The 19,860-nt window shown below is 30.9% G+C and overlaps 2 protein-coding genes across 3 annotated transcripts; both read left to right on the forward strand.

The window, feature by feature from the left end:
* The first annotated feature begins 2,360 nt into the window (after positions 1-2,360).
* On the forward strand, positions 2,361-5,460 carry LOC130997470 (uncharacterized). 2 transcript variants are annotated; one of them, XM_057922794.1, is made up of 7 exons: positions 2,361-2,736; positions 3,668-3,739; positions 3,822-3,889; positions 4,305-4,452; positions 4,547-4,630; positions 4,774-4,848; positions 5,119-5,460. In XM_057922794.1, the coding sequence occupies exons 1-7, from the start codon at positions 2,455-2,457 to the stop codon at positions 5,122-5,124; spliced, it is 735 nt and encodes a 244-aa protein (XP_057778777.1). In that variant the 5' UTR covers positions 2,361-2,454; the 3' UTR covers positions 5,125-5,460. The 2 variants fall into 2 exon arrangements, with proteins under 2 accessions (XP_057778777.1, XP_057778769.1); XM_057922786.1 differs by having other exon boundaries at positions 2,362-2,736; positions 4,753-4,848.
* An 8,232-nt stretch (positions 5,461-13,692) lies between these two features.
* LOC130997481 (transcription factor bHLH153) lies at positions 13,693-18,015 on the forward strand. The gene is made up of 6 exons (XM_057922809.1): positions 13,693-14,263; positions 16,117-16,239; positions 16,399-16,464; positions 16,814-16,879; positions 17,433-17,477; positions 17,670-18,015. Exons 2-6 carry the CDS (start codon positions 16,141-16,143, stop codon positions 17,838-17,840), a joined length of 447 nt encoding a protein of 148 aa, XP_057778792.1. The 5' UTR covers positions 13,693-14,263; positions 16,117-16,140; the 3' UTR covers positions 17,841-18,015.
* Positions 18,016-19,860: the final 1,845 nt, after the last annotated feature.

The following is a 19,860-nucleotide window of genomic DNA, read 5'->3' on the forward strand; positions in this document are numbered from 1 at the left end:
TTGTGTTATTTAAATTTGTGCAATTAAAATTAAATAAAAATATAAAAATCAAAACTAAAAAGATGAGGTAAGCTATCATGTCATCTCACCGCAACCTCCTTAATCCAATGTGGCCCCGCCTCTATCAGGTCAGTTATCGGGTGTCTTTGGCGTTTAATTGTTTCAATAAGTGAAACTTATCTAAGTTATTATTTCTTGGCTATAAGGTCATAAAGTATTTATATATTCATCTCCTTATACCTGATTCGATTAATTCGTATGAATATCCTTCTTATACATTTATTTTGAAGGATGACTCTTAAATTCTTAATTCAATAAAGTCAAATAGGATGGGGAGATTAATTAATATTGCAATAAAACTTCTTTATCGTTAAATCCAACGCTTAGGTGGATGATGAATGTCCCAAAAGATAAATTTGTATCCGCTCCGCTCTAATCAAATCCGACTAGCTTAATTATTTTCAATTACTTTACTAATTTTGAATTGAAGTTTATTAAAATTTATTACATATAAATTAAAATTAAATTCAGACGAATGAACCGAAATGTACCTCAATTTTTGTACAAAACTCTCTCTACATATTTCCAGAAACTCTACAGTACACGCGCTATTTATATTTTTGCGTATATACATAAGAACGATAACTTTGTATTTTCATACTTAAATCATTTTTATGTATATATTATTTTAAAATGAAAATAGCAGTGAATAGACACTGATGTCACACAAATCACCTGCTGCTATTTAATACTCCATCCTTGTAGGGTTTGGTATTAATCTCTGTCCCTAGCTAGCTCCCAACTTATAGTTAGGTAAACAAAAGCATTAAATTGAGACTATCAAATTGACTGAAAATTCTTACCACAACTTCGTCCAATACAGTAAACCTCTATAAATTAATAATCTAAGGACAATGAAATTTATTAATTTACAGAAATATTAATATGTCAATTAAATTAATACTTATTTATTAATTTAAATAATATTATCTCGGTTTCAGCAAATAATCTTTTAGATAAAGTTAATGTATACAAACAAATTATACATTACGAAAAAAAAAACAATTATACCTAGAGTTACGACATTATGTATAACTAATCATATTCAATGAGTCGGACCTAATTAGTAATCAGTAACAAATTATTATCATGGAAGAATGTGAATAAATTGCATAGCGGAAAATATTAAAGAATATTGTTCTAATTATTACTGAAATTGTATTTAGCTTGTTTCAATATTTACCAATTGATTTTTTAGTCAAATCGAATGTTAGGTAACTTGATTATTTAATTGACTGACACTTATTTCATTTAAATTTGAACTTATGGAATATAAAATCTTTATTTATCTAATATTCTCTCCCTCCCCTTAATAATGTCCTAATTACTCATATTGGAACGTCACTAGTAATATCGTATTCTTTATTTAGTAGTAAAAAATTAACTATTTAAAATATTATTAATAGTGGGTCCAACTAATTTTATACACTAATTTATTTAAAATAAATTTTAAATATTTTTCACCAACTCACTTTACACACTAGCTACACTATTCTTAATAGTGTAAAAATAATGAGACATTTTTTTTTACTTGGGGAAAGGGGAGCGGTGGAATTCGAACCATGAACCTCACTGTTCACAGATAGGAGTTCGCACAGCTTGCTGTTGATTTGAGGACAATAATGAGACATTATTAATTGTATGAAGGGAGTAAAAAATATATTCATGTTCGTTGTAATCTAATTGAGAAAGTAATTTTTAGATAATTAATGATATATAATCGAACCATAGAAAGATTTTACCCATTAATTTTATTATTTGCCATAAACATTTGCGCATAAAATTATGCTATATTAAATCTTAAAAATAATCAAATATTTTGAAATATCCCAAAATTTTAAATTCATTAAAATAAATAAGAAATTAACATTATTATTTAACTTTATCAAGATTAATTCTTTGAAATAAATGCTCTCAAGTAGAATTGTGGGTAGATTAAAAACACACAAGATTAGGTGATTAATTACAATGAGACGTAATTTAAATGACAAAGTTAGTCACCCAAGACTATCTTGTATGAGAGATATTGAGTTCAATTTTGCATGTAGTGTAGTATTTTCATCTTTGTGTAGGTAGTGATCTTGTGTATGTACGATTATTTTTCCACTTTTGTATGGTGTAGAGATTTCGTCTATGTACAAGTGATTTATTTGATTAAATAATAAATACTTTTTGTAATTTTCAAAAGATTATGTGATTAATTAGGGGTAATCCGGTCCATTAATTTGGAGGCGCGAAGCCAAGCGGTAGATTCCGCTGCCCGCCGCACCACCTTTAAGTACGTACGTTAAACCCACTTGCTCTTACATCTCTCTCTCTACATACATACAATTTCTCTAAAACTTCATCATCATCATCATCATCCACTTCGAGAGAGAGAGAGAGAGAGAGAATATGGTGGATGAATTAATGGTGGTGTGCGTGGACAGGATTATAGCATCAGCTGCATGCCTTCAACAACCAAATAACACTACACCAGAAAAAGAAAGTGTTGCAGTTAGTGTTGGTGGTGGAAATGATGGCGATGGTACAACAAAAGATGGGATTTTTAACGGAGGGATTTCTTCTTCTTCTTCGACAGAAGTAAAAGGGAGAGTGAGTGAGTGCAGAATTTGTCAGGAGGAAGACCACGACAAGGATTTGGAGTCTCCTTGTGCTTGCTCCGGCACTCTCAAGGTTTCTTTTTTTTATTTATTAATTTATTCACCTTCTTTGTTATGGAACCTTTTTTGTTGTTTATATACTTGTCATTATTGGGTTTATTTATTTTGAAAGAATATATATGCGTCACTTTCTTCTAGCTGCTTTTGTCTAACCTTCAATTTAATAGAAAGGGTTCTTTTGTGTTCTTTCTCTCTTGATTAAAGTTCATTTCTTTTTTGTAATATCCATGTTCGTCTTTACTGCTCGTTTTTAATCTCTTCCTATTGGATGATTTCTTCAACGGGGGGTTTTGGGGTGTTATGTTAAGCACTTCCATTTATTTACTTACATATTCTTTACTTTGGAATTTCTGCATTCAATCTTATGCCGTTTTTGCATTTATTGTTGTTGTGCCTGTATTTGTCCCTACTCTAATTTTGTATAAGTGCGTATTTATTTCATTTTGAGCCTTTTGATTTATATGTTGTGTGGATATGAAAACCAAATAAACGGAGAAGCCTCTGTCAATAAGATAATTAAAAATCCTATCATGAGAGTAGTATATTTACAAAAATTTTGTATACAAAATAAGGCATATATATACACATACCATAGGGAAGCCTTAATTTTTTTGGGGGCCCGAGGCAACCGTCAATTAGCCCAAGGAAGAACCACCATGATGCTTTGCTGAGTCTGCTGTTCATATAAATGTTTCATTCTATAAGGTCTCATAAATGACTAGCACATCTTCACATGAACAAGTACTTTTCTTCCTTCTTATTTTTGTAAATAAACTGTCAAATTTAATTTCTTACATTGCTGGAGTATATTAAACCATTTTCCTCCTTTTTATCCTTCAAGTGTTTGTGTGATACATGGCCAGCAATATATGTTACTGAATATATTTGCTTTTAGATTGTTTCTAGTGACACATTGCCTTACCAACACTTGAAAATTTGCGCAGTTTGCTCATAGAAAGTGTGTCCAGAGATGGTGCAACAAAAAAGGCGACATCACCTGTGAAATCTGCAATCAGGTAGTAGTTCAAACATTGTTGGCCGAAATCATGATATTCTGTCGAAAACTCAACTTGAGGATTTCCATTTATCTTTTCATAGGTTTTTTCACCAAATTATATTTGTCCACCCCCAAGAGGCAATGCTGATGTTATGACTATTGATATCAGGTATAATATATGGTGGATTTTTAATCTACTTATACACATTTAAATAAACAGATGCATTTATCTTTGAGGAGGGATTCTTGCATTTCTAATTTTTTCAAGGTGTGGCCTTTTGGTGGGCACAAACTTCATAGTTATAAAACGAGCTCCATTTTTTCATTATTACTGATTTCTACATATTGTTCTTGGTTTCTACATTTCATACCTGAAACTTGGAATTGGATTACTTGCTGTTACGTCCCCTTGGTTCCATGGAAGTAGACTATTATATCTAAATCATGTGCTTAATTACCAAGATCATTATAGTGGAGCATATCGTCGAAGTTTTGCTCAGCTTATTGATTCCCTAAAATCATATATGTATTAGTTGATGATTTTGGTGGAGAGACTCTTAACATCATCTGTGTAATTGCCTCAGACAAGCATGGGAAGCTCATGTTGATCTTCACCACACTCAGTTATTGGCCTTCACAGAAGCCGGGCATCAGCTTTTGCAGTCAGAGTATAACGACTATGGCATGGAAAACCGTAGGATTCTTATATGCTTCCGCTCTGCTGTTATCATTGTAAGCTAATGGAATTATGTTTGGACTTAAATTACCTTTGACATGCTTCGTTTCTTCTTTTGAAAGTATAAGTTAATCCGTCTTATATTTGCAGCTGATGCTGCTCTTGGTGATACACCAAACTTTGATGGTTAAATTAGATATTGGGATGCCACTGGGATCATCAGTTTTCTTCCATGTATGGCGTTAAAACATAGCTACAGCGAGCGATATTTTAAGCTTCAGAAACAAATCTAAACTCCAGCTCATGCATTGTTTAAAAAGTTGCATCAATCTAACATTTTCATTTTCTTAAATCAGTATCTGATTTCCATTCTTCAGCTGGCTGGTTTTCTTCTTCCTTGCTACATCGTGGCCCATTCATGGTACATTGTACAATACCGAAGGGGAAGGCAGGTGTGTTCTATTTCTAGTATCTTCATAAAATGCATGGTTGCCAATTAAACAACTTAACATGATAATATTATCTCTTAAAACAGCTATGAGACTATCGTTGTTTTATGATTTAAAATCCATCCAACAACTCTAGACAGATACAAGGAACCAATAGATGCCACAAAAAGGATAATTTTTTACTGAATCTGAGAATGGCAAATATTCTACTTTTTGAGCCTTGATTTTTGTCTGCAATCAAACTCCATTATATGATCTCTCTTTATGGATCAGGGATGAGCTGAATGGCTGACTCTAAAGGTATGTCGAGGCGGCCGATGTATTTATAGCCGAGCTATTCTTCTTCTTCAAGTCTCTAGCTGCTTGCCTAAGCTAAGCTTAATCTCATATTGAAAAGGTTTAACATTGAATTATTTGAATTTTGCTGCTGTTGCAAGGCATGGTAGAATTAGGCATATGTTTGATGTTGTTAGTCTATCTAGGAACTCAAAAATGCAATTGTAAATGAGATTTCCTTGAGTTCACTAGGTCCTCAAATAAATATCTCCCGAGATGATTTAATTGGTTAGGACTTAGGAGTGGACAATTTCGTAATTAAAATAGTCTTTTCTTCTAGGTTATATGTCACGAAAAATGCACTCATGAGTAATTTATACTAATATAAAAAGAGCATTTGGCACAATATGTGAATTATCTATTTTATCCTTATTATATGTTTTATTCTAAAGTTATTTTATATTTATATATTTATAAGAATATATTAATTCATTAGATATTATATTAAATCTATGTGAAATATATCTATAAAAATGTATCTATTTAATAAATTATACTTCATTTGTCTACCAATTCTTGATCCATTTTATAAATTATTCAACCAATATATTTTTTGAAAAATTGCTGGAAGAGATAAATAATAGAATAAATCAGTTAAATGGACCAAATTGTTAATTGATAAATTAAATATAATAAATATTATATTTGTATTTTTATTATATCAAATAAAATAATATTAATTATACGTATAACGCACGCTCTTTCTACTAATTAAAATAAGTAGCTTTATTGAAATTTATGGAAAGAGTAATAGTATTAAACTAGAAAATAGATTATTCGCCACAAGCCTATAGCATTCATATATTTTGTACTTTGTGGGTTATTTTTTCAATAAATCAAATGAACAATTGCATGTAAATACAAAGTTTGGCTACAATTTATTTTTATGCGTACTTAGAAAAGTTTAATAAGATACACTAACTTTATTAATTGTTCAATTTTAATTCTGTTTCATTTTTTTTTTTTTTGAGGAAAGAAATAACATGGCGTCTACGTGGCTTATTAATTAGAAATGATATGGCATCTACATGACGTCTACGTGGTATCTACATGGGTTTATGTGACTCATCGAAATTAAAATTAAACAATTAATAAATTTTGTATATTTGATTAAAATTTTCTAAGTACGCGATAAAATTGAATTTTGGCCAAAGTTAATAATGTATTTGCAAGCAATTGACTCTAAATCAAATAAGAAAGGCGAAGTACATATTCAAGATTATACGTACTACAACAAAAGAAATATTACTCTGATACAAACTATATTAGTGTGCTCGATTTATTTTAATTTTTTGAAGGGTTTTTTTTTTAATAGACTTATTCGAAGCAAGACTTGGTTTTACCATTCTTTAATGTCCATCTGATTGAAATAAAAGACGCCGAAAGAATGTAATGACTCCAAACTAATTGCACATAAGAATCCCAACATTATTTGGGGGGTTTGATAATATTTCTACTTGCACTGTCACGAAAAGAGGTGAAAGAGACAATTATGTGTTTAAATCCATGCACAACACCCATTTTCTTTCTCATTAATTTTAGGCAGAGTGATGCTTCTGTTTTCTTCATGACATGTTTAGTGCGATAATGATTCGATGTATCTTAACATAAAAATATATTTCATAATTGTATACGTCGTTCTCTAATGATCAAAATTGTGGACTCACTCGCTTTATGATCAAAATGGGGCCACTCTCACTTTTAATTTGAAAATGTACAAATTGGCTAAAATGTCAAGAATGGCTATTGTTACATGTTAAGTTGTTAACACTAATTTTAACGCGATCGCAAAAATAAAAATAAAAAAAGCCCTAAACAAAAATAATCTTGAAAGATTGGCAATACGATCAACGAGATCATTTTCCCTTCTTTCTTTGAGTCATTTGTAAATATGGCCCGAACTTTAAAAAATATAAAAAAAATAGCCTAAATTTTGAAATCATTTATAAAAATTGCCTGAACTTTAAAAAATACAAAAAAATAGTCCGAACTTCGAAATTATTTGTAAAAATGGTCTGAACTTTGGAATCATTTGTAAAAATGACATTAACTTTAAAAAATACAAAAAAATAGCATGAACTTTGAAGTCGTTTGTAAAAACGGCACAAACTTTATTAATACAAAAAATGACTCAATTTTTATCAAATGTATAAAAATGGCATGAGCTTACACTTTCGGAATCGAATTATGACAACGTGTCCACATTGACGTGAAAATTATATGAAAATTAAAATATCCACTTTGAATATTTATAATAAAGTATGATAATTAATTCTCTTATCATAAGAATTTTAATCTCGTACAAATAATTTTTCTCTCATAAAATGTTATTGACAACACGAATTTTTTAAACTTCGAGTACATAAAATTCATATTACGCATAGACAAAGAATTTTCACATACTTTTCAGGTCATTTTAGATTTTGTATTTATGAAAGATCGAGTCATTTAGATTTTTTAAAATTCAGACCATTTTTTCAAATTTTCAAAATTTAAATTATTTTTGTATTTTTTTTAATTCGTGTTATTTTTACAAATGACTTTAAAGTTTGGCTATTTTTACAAATGACTTCAAAGTTCATGTCATTTTTACAAATGACTTTAAAGATCATGCCATTTTTACAAATAAGTACAAAGTTCATGCCATTTTTACAAATGAATTCAAAGTTTAGATTATTTTTTTGTATTTTTTAAAATGAGTTGATTTAATACCTGTGACGTGAAAACAATTTTATTATTATTATTATTATTATTATTATTATTATTATTATTATTATTATTATTATTATTATTATTATTATTATTCCCATGTTTTGTGCCGCAATCTCCGGTGGATTTTGAAGAGACTCCAAACGATTTATACATTGTTTTAAAAAAATCTTATATATGATCAAATGTCGCATTCATTTGCGAGTACACTTTTTTGAGCAGTGTAAACATATTTAGTTCAAGTTAGTCTTTTATATAGGGATAATTGCTTATAAATATATGAATTATATTTAAATTTTGATTTTTAATTGAATTTATTTTTAGGTTAAAAATATATAATTTTTTTATTTTTGTAGTTTGGCTTAAATCAAAAAGTTCATTAGCCAATAATTTCATTATCCACAGTAATCAAATTATGGGCTATAATCAAATTATTGGCCAATAATTCGAAAAAATAGCTATCTAATGAGACCTATTTGTTGAGTTTTGGTCAATAAAAATTGATCGAAAAAAAAGAAAAATATAGTTTTATGACATTTTTCGCCCATTTCTGGTGACAAAAATTCAACAATATAAATATTATTAGAAAGATAATATCAACAACTTTCCAACAATACCTTTGGAGTGCCCTCTAGTTAAATTCCAAAAAAAATAAAAATTTATGTATTTTCATACCAAAAATATAAATTGGGTTAAAAACTCGTCTTAAAACTCCTAAGACTTTATTCAGGGGACGAAGTTAGTACTCCATTCGTCCACAAAAATAAGACTTAATTTGTTATTTTAGTTTGTCTACAAAAATATATCTTAATCTATTTTTAATAAAGATTTGACTAATTTGTGGGCTACCTTTTCTACTCACTAACTCTGGCTCATTTGTCCACTCACTAATTTATTTATTTATTTTTTCTATTTTTCCTGATTTGTGTGCTTATTTTTCTACTCATTCAATAAACAATGTACAATTTTTTTTAAAACTCGTACCATCTTTCCTTAGGTTTTATTTTTGTGGATCAAGGGAGTAATATCTTCTTACTAATTATTTTAATCAAACCCCTTATAAAAGATAATTATAAAATAAGATAAAAATATATTTCATTCGTCCCTAAAAATTGTGACCCAATAAAGATCACATAATTTTTAAGAAAATATATGATAATTGTGTTTGAGTGGAAACTGAGTTCCATATTATTTTGTAAATAATGAAATGAGGATTTATGGAATCATTTTCAAATAAAAAAAAATATCATAATTTTTAAATATATATATCAATATATATAATAATAAGATTATAATTTTTAGGGATAAATATATTCTAAAAATGACGCCACTTCGTCACCACCATACGCTTCAAAAACATGATAAATGACATGTCTTTTCAATTATTTCGAATTTATATATCAAAACATCGTCATTTTGATGTGACGTGGATTATAATATTTCAACAATATTTTTGTTTTGAAATTTGACATTATTATATACTATTAAGAGTCCCACCACACCGTCCATGTTGATTTCAAGTACTTGAATTTGAATATAGGAATAAATCTTAAATAATCTTAGATATTACTCTCTCCGTTCCTAAAGTTTGAATGATATTCTATTTGAATTATCCGATAAAATTTGAACACTTTCTTTATATGATATTTTTCTTTCTTTACTCATATTTTCTTTTTTATTTTCACATACCACACTAACGTATTCAAAATACTATTCCATCCGTCCACCAAAAATATGTCACTTTACTTTCGGCACGTGTTTTAATAAAATGTGAGTGAAGTTGGTAGTGGAGTAAGGGTCTCACTTTAAATGTGAGTGAAATTGTGTGGACCCTACTACTAAAAATAGATGTGGCATATTTTTTGTGGACGGACGAAAAAGAAAACTGTGGCATATTTTTTGTGGACGGAGGGAGTAACTCTTTAAATTCGTGTAAAAAAAAATTGCTCAAATTTCATGAGATAGAAAAAGTGCCAAATTGTAAACATTTGAAAATCCAATTATAGTGTGATAAAAGATTCAAAAGGTAGGATGCAATATTGCGTCTTCCCACATTCCATAATCTCTTGAACTTTCCGACATAGTTAATTTTGTTCGAGATGATATTTCTTTCGTCTTCATAAAATATATTAATGATATAAATTTTAATAAAGTGATGAAATATATTGTGAGTGGAGTAAGCGTCTCATTTTATTATAAGCAAAAAATTTATTGAAAATAAATTGAATATATTTTATAAAGACGAACGAAAATGATAAATTAGAGACGGAGGTAATATAATTTATAGCTAAATAACAGTTAATTTTTTAAAACATCTAACAAAAAATGAATAGGATTAGATAAAAGAAGGGTTTTGTTGGATAATTGCAAGAATGCAAGTGAAGCGTGGTACAAAATTATTGCAGCATTGCGAGGGTAAAATTGTACAAAGACATTGTAAGTGGAAGTGAAGCAAAGTCCAAACCGCGTGGGCCCACTTTCTAGAATTGCACCTCCAACGTTGGACTTTTGTGCACGGCTCAGTACCAGTAGGGGCCCCGCACCAGATTTCTTCTTCGCTTTTCTCAGGCTTACACGTGTCTCCGATGTGACACGTGTACGGTTCCAATCACCGTCCAGATGTGGGGACACTACACTCTACTTACTACTAAAAGCTCGTCAGATAGCAAATTGGCGCCAAGCAGGAAACAAATGCTCATTTTTTCAAAAAGCCATTCTAAAGGGAAATAATTAAATAAAAGAAAAGGACTTCACTTTTACTTTATTTAATTACTTCCTCCGTCCCGCTAAAGTTGGCAACATTTGTTTCGACACGGAGATTAAGAAATTGAGTGTTATATGTTTTAATAGAGTGTGGCCTACAATTGTTGACCAAATTAGTGAGTAATTGTTGACTTAATTAAAGTAATTTTGGCATTTTTAGAAAGTGACCTACAATTGTTGACCAAATTAGTGAGTAATTGTTGACTTAATTAAAGTAAACGTTTGCCATTTTTAGAAAGTGACCAACTTTAGTGGGACACCCAAAATAGAAATATTGCCAACTTTAATGGGACGGAGGGAGTACATTTTACGCCCAACATTTATCATATTTAAAATTTAAATGCAAGTAATTAGTAGGAGTAATTTCTACTTTTAAATATTCCCACCGTCCCAACTTGTAGTATCTATTTGAGGTTAACACAAGTTTTAATAAAGTGGTTAAATGTATTGTGAGTGGAATAAGAGTTTCATATTTTATACGAGTATTAAAATAATTAAAATAGAGTAAGGATCCCACCTACTTTTACTAAAAATAAAAATAAATATTAAAATGTGAGACGATTAAAAAAAGAAAGTTAGATACTAAAAATTGGGACGCATGAAGTACTATGACCCATTCGTATAAAATATGCGCTAGATAGTATAAAATAATGACTTCAAACATTTTTCTCATCATCATTATAATTCAATTTTAAAGTTCACTCAACTATTTGTTTTCCAACACGACTATTTGATAGCAAACAATTTTGTCAATCCAGATTTAAAAACAAAATACCTTTATTAATTACTACTAATACACTTAAAAGTAAAGTTGTTATGAATAAATTATGCATGTTTAAAAAATTATTTAATATTTATTTCACATTGATTAATTAATATTCAGTATGTTTATATAAAGTTATTACAAATTTGATTGTAATAATTATGTGCACAAATAAATTATGTGTAAATACACATACGTTCGACGCAACCGGCCTCGATCACATGCTATGTATCCGTCGGCTTGGGTCATATCTTTGATTTTGACAATTGGTTTATGGGTAGGTTTTTAGAGCATCTACAGTGGGATGACTTGATAGCTTACTTGATATAATGATGAGACCACAATGAGTAAGGATGTCACAATGAGATGACTTGATTTCTTACTTGATCTTTTTAATTTTGATTTTTGTATTTTTCATTTAACTTTAATTGCACAAATTTAAATAACACAATTTACTTCAAATTTAAATTGCATTAATTTTAAAATCCTAAAAATTACATAAAACTTAAAAATTTAAAAACCTCTACTATTGGGAAAACATTGTAACATTATTTATGATGAGGACTAAATCCTTCATCAGCGTTGTGCTTAATAATACTAGAATATCTCTCTCAATTACTATTATTATTATTATTATTATTATTATTATTATTATTATTATTATTATTATTATTATTATTATTATTATTATTATTATTATTATTATTATTATTATTATTATTAAATAGAATTTACCAAGCACATGTACAATCGAATATCTCAGATAAAGAGTAAGAAATCCACCTAAGTAGATGGAATGAAGAATTATTGCACAAGAAGCCTACCCGCGCAGCCAAGAAGTTTACCCGCGCAGCTGCGTAGCCAAGAAGCTTACCCGCGCAGACGGCGTATGATAATTCAGCTCCGAAACTAAGACTATTATAGTGAGTTTTGGGCCTAATTGACTAAATGAGTGAGCCTTTAGAATTAGGGTTTATTTACAAACTATAAATAGCACATTTACTGGTAAATTTAGGGGATTCATTCACCGACTGGTAATATGTAAACACTCTCGATATAGTGAAAAACTCCGAAGACCTACCGTGGACAAAGATCTTATGATCGAACCACGTAAAATCTGTGTCTCGTTTATTGTTTTAGTTTAAATGTTGATTTTTAACTTATCAATTTATTTTATTCCTTTTATTTCGGGCCAGAATTCGCATGTATAATGGGAAAAAGATATATTATGAGAAGAAAAGCAAAATGATGTGGGAAAGCAATTGAAATAATTGACAAGATAATAGATAGTTGGAAAGCAATTCGAATTTAACATTTTCTTTAATTAAACCGTGCATTCGCGCTTCACTTAAGAGAGAAAGAGCCATACTCGATAAATCGAGTAATGCTCGAGTAAGGGAGGGCTACAGTGGGGTGACTCGATCTTTAACTTACTCGAGTCAGTTAGATCGAATCGTCAGTGTGGATGCTCTTAGAACTAACTTTTAGGTGTGCACATATTTGATATATATATATAGAGAGAGAGATTTTAAATTTACTGAAATTTCGAGGCTCGTATTGAAAGGCCTTTAATCTGTCTTATACCTAGATAATGGCTCAATATTAATTACATTGTATAAAATTAAAAATAGTGAAGTTGACATACAAATAAAATGAAGCAATAAATAAACGATACCAAAAATTCTAAGGCCAAAGAACTTAAACAGTAACTCAAATTATTTATACGATAGAAACAATCAAATACACTTTTAAGGAAGATCATATCTTCTTAGAATGATATCCATCACATTGGTTGCTTGGAAATGCCACTTGCCTTCTAACCAACCAAAATCTGGTGTTAAAGATAATTCAAAACATTATGTGGATCACTTTGTAGAAACCTACAACAATGCTAATATGCTATGCTATATAAGGTAGTATTTCCTTTTACTCACACTTACCCCAAGCTAAGACTGAAAAGCCATATAAAATCAGTAAAAGAAAAGGTAAAAGAAAGAAAAAAATTACTTACATTAGCAGTCATTATCCATTAAACCAGGGGCTTAGCCCACTGGCCACCGGGTCCTCACTTAAGTGAAGTGATCCGGGTTCGATCCCTCTTGGGAGCGAATTGGAGATTGGAGATATAAGGTGGATTTGCCCGAAAAAAAAAAAAAAGCAGTCATTATCCATTATAAGTCAAAAGTAAAAGTGAAGTGACCTCATTTCGAACTACTCTTCCTTTCCCTTTCCATTCCCTCGCTGTATATTAGCTGTCTATACTAAATACTCTTTTCCATTTTCCACATCTCTCTCTCTCTCCCTCTCCCTTTTTTCTTTTCCTTCCAATTTCCACTTGTTTTAAGCTTCCACAATATCACACTGTGACTAACTATAACTATACGTATATAAACTCACTTTTAAACTCCCAGCCCTCTCCCTCTCCTCTCTCTCGCTCTCTCTCAAGACAGCCACGATTTTCGTGATCCTATTCCCATTCACGAATTCCACAACTTTCAGCCTGCTTTTCTGTTTCAACCCCTTCAGGAAAGCCGTTTCTTTTGGTGTTTTGTTTGTGTATGCGTCCGGTTCCGCGTGTGAAAACGAATACGCACACACTCAAACACGCTGTTGCTTAATAAGCAAAGGTTTGTACATGTGTTGGCACAAATCCCTACGCCGCTCAGCCCACTAATAGGTATAAAGAGGGCTTCGGTTATGGAATTCTCGAGGTGGGGCGGTGGATTCCGCGGCGAAAGTCGAGATTTTTTATAGCCATTTTTGGTTTTACTGAAGCTCATGTTCGTTCTTCATTACCGAAAGTCGACATTTTTTCTGACTGATTCTGATGCAGATTTCGCATTGAGGGTGAGTGAGCCCTTCTAGCCTTCAATTCCGCCATGAATATTTTTTTTATTACTTTTTCGTTTCTTTCATAAGTTGATTTTACATTATTTTTTCCACCTGAGTTTGATTGTTAAACTGCCTTGGGTTTATTGGTATTTAGTCGTCTTAATTTGCGTAAATAAGGCGTAATTAGTAGACCATTGACAAAGTTTTTTGGTATACAGAAAATGAGATCAATCTTGAATTTGAATATTTTTTCATTGTGGATATAGATAATTGGGATAATAGTTTTATAATCCTACATGCATGGCTCTGTACTGCTATTTTAATTCCAAGTACTGCAAATTTAAACAACTTTTTTAATTCCATATGTGCAAAAATGTCCATGGTATGGGCCCGCTGAGTTAATAATTTCGATTATGTTGTTTTCGGTCGCATTCACAGTATATCTGGAGAATCAAGATTTCACTGTAACACGAAAACGAGTCAGTAATAATGTTAAATCTGGATGTGACATTACCAAATTTTTTTGTTTTGTTTCCTAATGTTAGAAAGCAGAAAAATGGGTTATTAGAGTTGGAAAATAAGTGATTGGAAAATATTTTTGGTGGTTGGGTAGTTGTTATCTACTGCATTCATTTACTACAAAAATGCATGCTGTTGACCAGCCAAGAGAATCTGGTTTCTGGTGTGGATTCCATTGTTGATGGATATTGAGTTTGTTGAATCATTAATGAATTTCTAAAATTGGAGAATGCAGGATTGATAACAGCTGAGGATTGTCCCTTTTCTATTCTGATTTCATTTCTGTGTCATCTACTCATCGTTACATGTAATTTGGTAGACAATGGTGAAATAAAATACTAGATTGGATCATAATTGGAGACGTAGGTTCCCGCGTTGTATATAGTTTGCTTCGTATTGCTTTAAGCTTTGTGGGTGGGAACAGTGTGGTTGCTCTGGGAAAGCAGGAATGGTAGTCGTTTTCAGGACAAGGCTTGGGATATTGATAGACTTGTATTACAGATTAAGGGGAGACTTTGGAGTTGGAACGAGGCTTACAAAATCGTGGAGTTAGGAATTCTTTTTACTTATTGGTGTTCCAAAGACTTTAAACTTGTTTTATTGTTTTGATTGGCATTCCTTATGCCTTGATCCATTTTCTTTCAATAAAAGTTTTGATCAAAAAAAAAAAAAAATATAGTTTGCTTCGTATTATTCATGAAGTTCAATTGATATTCTATAGTAGACTTGTCTGTCTGTGAGCTTGTATGATTAAATAATATTATCTGATATTGGTAGGAGACCTGTTGGTTGTTTCAAGGGGACATTTCGTATTAAACAAAGAGATGTTTTAGGCCTAACTAAGGAATTTTGACTAAAATAGTACTGTCCTTGTGAATTTCAATACACTACACTTGCATCATATATTCTGTTTTTTTATGAATTCGTATAATTTTTTTATATAAATCAAACCAACTGCATTGTATCAATCTTATATTTCTTTCGGGTGCAACAAGTTGTCTGTTTAGAACCCGTCCGCATATTCCACCTCGGATGTTTCCAACTTTCGGAGGCTGTAGTTTATTCTTGACCTATTTATAGAACTACTAGGAGCATTCATGGTTGTTGATTATTTACTCCTAACTTCGAACTTCCTTTTAGGTAGAGAATAAAGAAATATATGATTCTGCGGATAATTACTTTTAGTCTAGTTAAGGAACATCTCTAATACAACGAATATAGTGCACTTATTGTTGAATTAGATATATTACTCTGTTTATTAGTATGCAAGTACCCTAAGTGCCTGCGTATTAATTGGATTCCGCTTTCCTCTTGCTTAGAAGTAACACTTTTTGCCATTTGTTGTCTAGTAAGAGGAACTTGTATAGGAGAAGATGATGCAACATAAAAGAGGCCCTATCTCTCTCGAGCAAAACAGCTTCGTGGACATTATGCCAAAACGACTAAAGACTGATGAATCTCTTTCTTCAAAGGTTAGTCACTTTCGTTCATCCAGTAATGCTACGAGTCCGATATCTGTTTGCATCATTGGGTTTAAGTGCCCAACCTCTGTGTTATCAATTGCGCAACTGAGCATCTACTGACTTAGCAAGTTCACATGCAACTTTGTTTACCTCTTTTCTTCGGAGCAGGAGAAGAAAGAGAAGATTAGCGAACGTATTTCTGCTCTTCAACAGCTTGTCTCACCATATGGGAAGGTAGGTGCAGTCTCCAAGCACAGTTTTGATTTTGGCATGTGAGTCTCAGAAATTTATAGCTGTTGACCATTCAACATAACGCGATTTTCTTGGATGCATATGAGGTGGAAGCCTTCCCAATTACTTTTTTTGATTGAAATAAAATCAAACACACATCATGTTTTCATGAACATTTCCTCCTAATACATTCCCTTGGAACACCCTAACACGTTCAAACAATCCTTCGCTGTGTAGGTGTGACAGTTGGGGCAAAATGAGTAATTAATGTTTTGTATACTGTGCTTCATCCATCAGTCAGTTTACATTTTTGAAATAATTTTCCTTCCCTAACTTCTTACATTCGCTACAGACCGATACAGCTTCTGTCCTTTTAGAAGCAATGGAGTACATAAGGTTTCTTCATGAACAGGTTAAGGTACGTTTCTTCACCATCACTAAATAAAAGATATCAGCGACTTTGAGCTGAAGTTTGATCCTTTTCTTGCATTGCCTTCATTAATGAATAACTCATTTTCGTTTTGGACTTGAAAATTGGCCAAAAATTCACCTGTAAGGCATAACTGTTGATAAGATGACTAGAATCTTGCTTTCATCACATGGAGAAAATCACAATGATTCGGTTTAAAGATGTAAACAAATTCCCACTAGTGACATTTGTCTTGTCCGGGCCGTTTCAAGATTCTCCTCAAGACCCTTACCATTTCTCACAATCTATATATCAATTTCACCATAACTCGTCGCTAGGTGGTATTGAGGCAGTAAAAGGAACTTAGGTTGGTGTCCAACAATATTAGACATGATCAAAGAATACAATGCAGCCCAAACTAGAAATTAGGGAATCAATAAAATTGGCCCCAATTTCCATCATACTTTTTTATTAGTTTTAATACCATTTTGCCGGCAAAATTGGACGTTGCATCTCATAACGTCAAGTGACCTCATTGCTCTTACTTTCCTGTGCTTTTCAGGTACTGAGTGCTCCATACTTGTATAGTACACCAACACAATTACAGGTATGCTTATTATTTTCTACCTCGCATCCGACATTAACAGATTTGCAGATTGTTTCGTTGCAACTCTACATTCCTATAGTATATTACAGACTAATGTCCCATAAAATAGGAAAGCTTATGCATAGCACATTACTTGATCTATGTTGACGGGGGCACCTAAAACGGGGTGTTTTAACGTGTTTGTTCTAAAAGGGGGAAGAAGGATCCAGCCTCAGCACCAGAGGGTTATGCGTTGTGCCTGTCTCATTCACCGTTGGAGTTGTTAGCAGCAACGGTGCAGATATATGGGCGCCCATCAAGACGAGCCCTACGAATTCTAAACGAGCCATATCGGATGAAGCTTCGGTGATAACCCAAAGTTGATTCAGATTGTCAGGTCAACTATTACTATTAGCCAGTCTGCATGAACGAGAATGATCGCATTTTAGTTAGAAGCTATTGATCTGAGAATGAGTTGTTGTTGATGATAGTGTATGTATGAATTAAGATGTAAATTTATGGGAATGGTGGGAATAAATCAACACTTTTTTCTTTCTTATTTCAGGTCATTTATTTTATAAGTTCATTCCAAGAGTTCTTATATAGTTCTTACGATAACAATTTTTTTATTTGAACCACATTCTATATACATAACACCCACAGTTTTATCATTTAGATTTTGGGCCAGTTAGACTTGGTCTCTATTGTTTTTAAAGTCAAACTATTAGTTTCATTGCAATTTCTTAAAAACAAAAACAAGATACTCCCATCGTCTCTCTCTCAAATACTCTCTCCGTCTAAGCTTTTAGTTTTCATTTGAGAGTGTCACGAATTTTAATAAAGTGGTTGAGTGTGTTGTGAGTAAAATTTGGATTCCACCTTTTATGTGAGTGTTAAAATGATTAAAGTGAAGTAAGAGTCTCATCTATTTTTACTAAAAATAGAGATGGATACCAAAATATGGGACGACTAAAAAAGAAAAGATAGATAACCAAAAATTGGAACAGAGGGAGTATCTTTCTTTCAATTTTGGTCCATCTTTAAAATATCTTCTTAATTTATATTTGGAATTATCTTTACAATTTTTACTTTTTGCGGGATTTATTTTTCACTAATTAAATATACATTAACTTTTATTAAAAACTCTATCACCATTTTTTAAGAAGATGTTTGAGGGACAACGAGAATATATAAGGAGCATAAATCATAAAAATCCACAAAGCCACTACTCGAAGACTGCACCTGAGATTCATTTTCTACGTCTTGGTCAAAATTGATACTCCCTCTATCCACGAAATGAGTACTCATTTAGAGATGACACTAGTTTTAAGAAATTAATTAAGTGTGTGGGTGGGAATAAGGGATTCATTTTTATTGTGAATGGTTGTGTGAGATACACTCATAAAAAAAAAGGAAATGAGTATTCATTTGATAGACGGATTAAAAAGGAAATATAAGTAAATATTTTGTGGACGGATGATAGCATTAATTGATACCTAAAATTCAAGTTCCAAGCACGAATTCCACTATCTGCTCTATTCTTTGTTTATCGATCGACTTATTTATCCTTTTGCCATTCTAATTACGAGGAGCACCTTATGACTTATTGAAGATTTCATGACGTCCGAGCTCATATGCATATTATTGTTTCAAAATTATAGAATTGTCCTATAATTTTGAGATATTTAAAAGGGACGAAGAGAGTATTAAATTAAAGTTTTTATCGTGATTTTTAATTTGATATGTAGATTAAATATTTATAATTAGTAGAATTTTTTAATTTTAAAAAAAAAAAAAAAAAGATAAAGAAAAAGAAAAAAAAAAGAAAAAATATAAAATTGTCAAATAATTTTAAAATTAATTTTAATTTAAAAGTTACGTTTTTAATATATTATATTATAAATTATAGATATAGATTGTAGATTTTAGTTGGATAATTGATTGGTAAACCGAACTATGTGCACCTAGAGTCAGGGACGGAGCCGGGGGGGGGGGGGCTAGAGCCCCCTCCCAATTTTTTTTTTTTTAATTTTAAAATATATATAGATATATGTTTATACCTATTATAAAATAATTTTGTTTTATAAAAGAGTATTTGGTTATTATATTCTCTCATATATACTTAATTTAAGGATAATTTGTTTTTTTAAAACTATATGATCTATGAAATATTGTTTGTTATTATTACTATTATACTTGTCTTTTAATAAAAATTGCCTAATATGTATGAAATGCTAAAAAAAATTATAATGTATTGAAACTAATTTGTAATATATAGAAAATATATAATCTATGGACATGTTGTTTGTTATTATTATTATTATGCTTGTTTTAATAAAAAATGTCTTAAATATACGGAATTTTCAAAAAAAGTTTTGTGATATATTGAAACTATATAATCTAT

Source organism: Salvia miltiorrhiza, chromosome 1 (assembly GCF_028751815.1).
Source record: "Salvia miltiorrhiza cultivar Shanhuang (shh) chromosome 1, IMPLAD_Smil_shh, whole genome shotgun sequence".
NCBI lineage: Eukaryota > Viridiplantae > Streptophyta > Magnoliopsida > Lamiales > Lamiaceae > Salvia > Salvia miltiorrhiza.